Consider the following 6,421-nt stretch of genomic DNA (forward strand, 5'->3'; position numbering starts at 1 on the left):
GCTAGGATTACAGGCGTGAGCCACCGCGCCTGGCCAAGACAAAAGTTTTGAGAGTGGCTCCGGGACCATGAAGGGTGATAGGATGGGCTTATTTCCTGCCTTATAAATGTGGCTTTATGGCCCGAATTTCCTTCCGCGAACGCTTGTTAGCTGTGAAACTAGTAAAGTTAAGTCTCCTGGCGTTTGCGAAAGGCCGGCTTCGGTGGCCAGGCCGCGGGTTCGAGGCCAGCCCCACCGCTGCCTCGGGCGTGACCTTGGCGGCCCCTCTGAGCCTCAGTTTCCCCGTCTGTCAGCTCGGGATGACAGCTCGACCCCCGCCCCGTCCGGCCCCGCCCGCGGGCCCCGGGATTGGCTCGCGCGGGGTCTCCCTCCCCAGGCGGGGTTGGGCTGCTCCCGCCCGCCAGGTCCCAACCCGGAAATGCAGCTGGGGCGGGGGCGGAGCCCGCCTGGGCCGCGGCGGAGCGATGACGAGCGCGGCCAATGGGCGCGGACGGCGGCGGCCGCGCGGCGGAAGTTCCGCCAGGCGTCGCGCGGGGGCGGGGCGGCGCCGGGGGCGGGGGCTGGCGGGCGGCGGGGCGGGCGCAGGATGAGGGCGGCCATTGCTGGGGCTTCGCTGCGGGGAGGAGGACGCTGAGGAGGCGCCGAGCCGCGCTGCGCTGCGGGGGAGGCGCCCGCGCTGACGCGGGGCTCATGGCCAGGACCACCAGCCAGCTGGTGAGTGCGCGGCGGCGGGCTGGGCGTGGCGGCCGCCCGGGTCTGGCGAGACGCGACGGCCCGGGGTCCCGAGGGCCGGGCGGCGCCTCACCTGCTGCCGGGCGGCCAGGCCGGGGACAGCGGGCGCCTCCTGGGGCGCCGCTCGGGTGCGGCGAGGAGCCGGGGCCCGGGTCGGGGCTGCGGCAGGCGCCGGGGACGCTGACAGACGCGCGGCGGGCGGGGGAGGCCGGGGAGGTGTCACCGGGCCAGGCTGGGTGGAAGTGCCTGGAAAGTTTGTTTTCTGCTTGGCGCAGGCTGGGGCCGAGTCTCCGGGTTACCCTTCGGTTGTGTCTGCGGAGGAACCGCCCTGGGTCTTCACCTGGACCGGGGTTCCGGTGCCTCCGCCTGCAAGAGAAGCAGAAGGTGCGAGTTCTCACTGAAAGCACCTGATGCTCCTGGGCCCCGTTTCAAGTACTTATTAGAGTGGTCTGGCGAACTCCTTTCACTGCCCGGCGGATGGGCATTTGGGTGCTTTTTCTGCTTTTCGGTGTTGTGGGAAGCCCCTGGGAGGCCGGGCTTGAGGGCGTCACTCAGAGGAAAGTAAGCTTGACAGGTAGGAGGGATTTTAGGGAAAAAGACCCAAACAAACCACTTGTTGGGTGAAATGTTTTGCTAAAAGTATCTCTGGTGTGTCTATGTTTTTTCTCTGTTGCTAAAAGTATCCGTAGTGTTTTTATGTTTTTTCCTTGTTCTGGAGTCTTAGGATGATGGTTTAAGAATTTATGCCTTGTGTGCGATGTGAAGTGGGTGATGAAAGAATGTCTGGAGAGCTTGCAAAATTTGATTTAAAAGACAAATCCCTTAGATGAAGGAAGAGCCAAGAAATTTACTTGACCCCTTACGGAATTCTGCTCTGTGGTAGTGGTTTGTAATCTTTTTTGGAGGGTCATGGGGGGTCATGAGCCCCTTTGAGAATGGGGCCCTCTTCTGAGAAAAGCGCACAGCTACACTGAATTTTGTAACTGCTTCAGGGGATTCTTGAACCTTCAGCTCATCTGTGGATTCAGGTTGAGAACCCTGTTTTATAGAAATGGGTGATAACTGATCTGAAGTCTCAGAGAAGGAGGACCTGTCAGTTTAGAAAAATGGGTGGAAGGGGAAAGGGATGGATGCCTTTTGACCGTTGAGACACGTGTGGCTCTACTCTGGAGTGCCTGGGCTAACGCGCAAAAACTCGAGTAGGCTGCTTGGCGGACCTCAGCGGAGGCTGGGGCCGTGGGTCACGGCGAAGCGTATAAAGTGAAGTTGCACGCGGTGATGCTGTTGCAATGCAAGGTGTGTATCTGACAGCATCGTGGGAAGAAGAAAAGAGCACATATTCTCATGGCCTTGGCAGTTGCACATGTGGACGTTTGCAGTTTTCTTGACACAAGGCGGCTTTTTAGTGCAAAAACACTGGAATCCAGTAAGCAAAAATGATTTACAGAATAGAGGATAGAGTTCCACGTAAGGAAGCATGAGGAACTAGGCTTTTGCATCTTTGTGGAGATTCTCCCACATGTACGTATGTGCCATATTTCCTGTCAGTAATGGCAGAGACAGCCCAATGTTGGATTTTCACCTCGAACAAATAGATTTTCAGGGTTCAAGTGGGTTTGCGTCTGAACTTTAAGGTGGTACGCTAGGCCCTTATGTGAGAAGCTCCCCTCCCAATTACTGACTTTCCCAGGTCTTTGTGTGTGTGTACAGCCAACAGGGGGAGCAGTGCGGGCTGTGAAGGTAGGACTTGGCCAGCCCCATCTGATTGCAGCTGGGCCGGAGGCTGTGAGTACCCTTTATTGTGCTGACTGGCTTGAAGGCAGGCACTTCGCTAGGTACCTTCACACCATGTTGCAAGGTAGATGTCCTTCCTGTTTTACAGGGGCATAAACTGAGGCACAGAGAGGGTAAGTACCTGCCTCATTAATTAAGTAGAGTGCAATTTGGCAGTGACCCCAGTGTCTCCTGCCCCTCACCTAAGGAACCCCGGAGAGAGGATCTGGCAGGCAGCTCAGCATAAGGAAGTCCTCAGTGCCGCTGCCCAGGATGTCTCTCCAGGGGCTGGGCCTGAATGTGTTGACTGTGCCATGCTGGAGGCAGGAGAGATGTCTTCATATGGAAGGACAGCACACACATGTGTTTGGGCAGATGGCTGGGCTCTGTCACCCCTGGGGCTAAGCCTCCTGCTGTCAGAAAGCAGCTGCTAGGAAAGAGTCTGCTTTGGCCTTGTTGAGGGCTGCTCCTCCTGAATGGGTGAGGCTTGGAATCCTCTCTCTGGAACGATGGGTAATGATTTTTGTTAAAGGTAGAATCGGGGGATTAGGCTGAGTGGTTCTCTGCACACTCTAGGGTGGCTCTGTTTTTTGCCAAGGTGGCTGCAAAAGCTGTGGGAAAAGCAGAGAGCACGGAGAAAAGTGGCTTCCGATTTCCATACCCCTCTTGGGTAGCTTCTCCTCATGTGGCTGGTCCAGTGTGTATCATGATGTGTTTCTGTCCCTGGTAATGTCCTGACAGCTGGAACAGGCTTAGTCCAGAGCTGGCAAGGTGAGGTCCTGATACTAATAAGAGGTGGAAGATTAGGTAGGTTCTTTTCTTCTGACATGTGTTGTTTGAGGAGGACCTGGCAGCAGAGATGTGGGGCCTGAGAAGAGGCTTTGGGCAGCTCTTCAAGGCAGGTCTTAGACTCTAGGCTGCCTTCACAGCTTCAAGGAGAGGAACAGGTGGCTTCTGGGTGTGTCCCCCTTTTCAGCCTCTGCTCTCAACCCCTGAGCCAGGGCCGTGAGTGCTCATAGGCAGCTGATTGGCGCTAGAGGGGGGATGTAGTCGGGTAAGCGGGTGAGCTGGGAAGCGCTGCAGAAATGAGGGTGCGTGCAGCCAGCCCCTTCTGGGATGATGTGTTTGGAGGAGAGCGAATCTGCTGTGGAAATAGACTTTGCCAGGCTCGCACGTGGTGTTTCAGTTCTGTGAGGAGAGCGTGTAGTCACTGCTGAGGAACACTGGATGTGGAAATGACTCCCTTAGCAGGTGCAAGGACTAAGGCCAGTGTGTGTGCGCCACGCCTGCCCATGTGATGACAGGTGGCAATGGGGGTGCACAGCGCAGTTGTTTTGAAGGCAGGTTCAAAGGGCAGTTTGCTGGGGAGGAAGTGCTGGTGTGGAAACTCTTAAGTTTTAGACATGGATTGCTCAGGTCTTTTCAGCAGTGTGTTCTTCTGTAACTGGACTGCATTCTTCACTTGCTCAGACCATTTAAAAAAATTATTTGAATATTGAGAACAGGTGGTATGTTCAGGCTCTAGCTGGTAGATCACAGGCAGGGTGCAGTTTCTCAAACAATAATGGGACTGTGTTCTGATGTGTTCTCTCAGAGGAGAAAGGCCTGTTTGGGTTCATGATGGTTGTTGGGGTCTATTTTCTATACCTGATATTGGTTGCATTTATATAGTTGTACAACATCTGTTTCTATTCGTTTGTCCCATATTTAAACTGGAATTTTTACTCCAAGAAATTCCAGATCATTTTGAATCTGTTAAGAGAGATACTCAGGGCCGGGCACGGTGGCTCACACCTGTAATCCTAGCACTCTGGGAGGCTGAGGTGGGTGGATTGCTCAAGGTCAGGAGTTCAAGACCAGCCTGAACAAGAGCAAGACCCCCGTCTCTACCAAAAAATTGAAAGAAATGATCTGGACAACTAAAAATATATATATATGGGAAAAATTAGCCGGGCATGGTGGCACATGCCTGTAGTCCCAGCTACCTGGGAGGCTGAGGCAGGAGGATCGCTTGAGCCCAGGAATTTGAGGTTGCAGTGAGCTAGGCTGACGCCACGGCACTCTAGCCCAGGCAACAGAGTGAAACTCTGTCTCAAAAAAAAAGAAAAAAAAAAAAGAGAGACACTCAGTTCATTATAAAGGAGTGGCTTTTAAAAGGGGCTTCAAATCCCTTATCAGAGCACCTGATTCTGATTTCTGTTTAAATAGTTGAGTTACACGTAGCACCCAGAATGTAGAACTGACAGTGCTGCAGATTCTGTGTATGAAGAGCATGGGTGAAGCTGACAGCAGCAGCCCTTTCCTGAGCACAGCCCCTTGCGGAATGAACAATGTGTGGTTTCCATCTGGAATTTGGCCGCGGGCCCTGATGAAGGTGGACATATGATAGTTCCTGGATGGCCCAGTGACTTCCTTCCCTCCGCTGACAGGATTAAGGGCCCTCTATACCAGCCTCCATGCTGGGCACTGGCCCAATCTGTGTTTCACATCGGCTTGCAGCCTACAGGGAATCGAAATATTTAAAGAGGTGGTTGGAAGGTATGTCTGGAAGTTGGTTCCGGAGGTCCGCGTCTTCTGCGTGTTTGTGGAGTAAGTGGCAGGTCTGCCCACGTTGGAGGGCCGATGAGAGGCTGTGTGTCTCAGCAGTGTGCCAGTGAGAATTCATCCGGCTAAAGGCTTGGGTTTCACAATAAATTCATTGTTAAAGTCCCATTCTTCAACTTGTTTTTTCCCATTTTGGAGTTAATTTTACTGCAGTAGGAAGGGATTTTGGCTCAGGGTGACAGCTGTACATTGAGTGCTGCCAGAGAGGCTGTTAGGACTTGGGGGGGAATCCTCACTGATGTGCTTTGACCCGAGGGAAGTCTGGAGGAAGGCGTGAGCTCCCACTGTGGTTCTCCCTTGTGCTTCCAGGAGACCCAGAGGTGGGAGGCAGGACAGCACTTTCTGTGGCTGTGGCACCTTCCAGTCTTGAGTGTGGTGCTGTGTGCCCCCCGGGCTTGTAGTGCAGCTGGGCTGGGGCCACGGCAGTGAAGGAGGCATTCACCTCTGCGGGGGGCCACTCTGCACGCTGCATTCTCCTCTTCCACGCTGGCCATCGCTGTCCTTCTGCTCCCCCTTTTCTGGTGAGGGAGGACTCCAAGGCCTTGCTGGCTGGGTCCCCAGGTGCCAGCACTCCTGCCTCTCCCCCTCCTCCTGGCCTGTCACTGTGTTCCTCTTCTGTGAGGGGCCCTGCTTCAGATGACCTGCCAGGGCCTCTCTTACCAGGCCGCGTGGCCCAAGGAGTGTCCGGGATGTGCGTGGCTGCTCTGTTGTAGTCAGTTCTCATCTTCTCCAGGCCCTTCCTCGTTGCCTGAAGAAATTCCCCTCCATGGGAAGCCCCCTGTGGCTGTGCAGCCTTTTCTGACCAGTCTGCCTTTCCCCCAGGCCATTGGTCTGCACCAGATTCCGTTACATGGTCCATGTCCTGTTTCTCTAACACAGGTTTTGCACCTTGTGCTGTCTTCGTTTTTCTGAGCCTGGAGTCTCTATGTAGCTTCTGTTACTTACTCTCTTGCATGCTTTTTCTTCATGGTTCTCATACCTGGGCTTCCTGTGGTGTATTGGTCACACGCCTGCCTGTCTTACCATTTTTGCTTTTTATTAAGAAAAACAGTTCTGAATCCTGAGTGTAGGTTCTGACTCTCCCTGGTTCAGAGCTGTGTATGTTTGAGGGGTGCAGAGTCTCACCGTAAACTGCTGTCTATTTAATGCCAGATATGAAGGCTTTCCAAACGATGACCAAGTCAGTGGTTAAAAACACAGACCCATGTTCCACGTGTTCATCATCCATGGAAATATTTTAAAAGGGTATAGCTTTTTTCTGTATGTATATTATACTACAATAAAAGTTTTTATTGTTTTGTTTTTTTTTATT

At 53.8% G+C, this 6,421-nt stretch overlaps 1 protein-coding gene across 1 annotated transcript in view; it reads left to right on the forward strand.

The window, feature by feature from the left end:
* Positions 1 to 547: 547 nt before the first annotated feature.
* Positions 548 to 6,421, forward strand: part of PDPK1 (3-phosphoinositide dependent protein kinase 1) — a 71,978-nt gene continuing 66,104 nt past the window's right edge. Inside the window, exon 1 of the mRNA XM_012647751.1 lies at positions 548 to 714. Coding sequence (XP_012503205.1) covers positions 691 to 714 — 24 coding nt within the window. The 5' untranslated portion in view covers positions 548 to 690. The remainder of the gene's footprint in view (positions 715 to 6,421) is intronic.

The sequence above is a fragment of the Propithecus coquereli genome, unplaced genomic scaffold (assembly GCF_000956105.1).
Source record: "Propithecus coquereli isolate 6110/MARCELLA unplaced genomic scaffold, Pcoq_1.0 Scaffold27, whole genome shotgun sequence".
Lineage (NCBI taxonomy): Eukaryota > Metazoa > Chordata > Mammalia > Primates > Indriidae > Propithecus > Propithecus coquereli.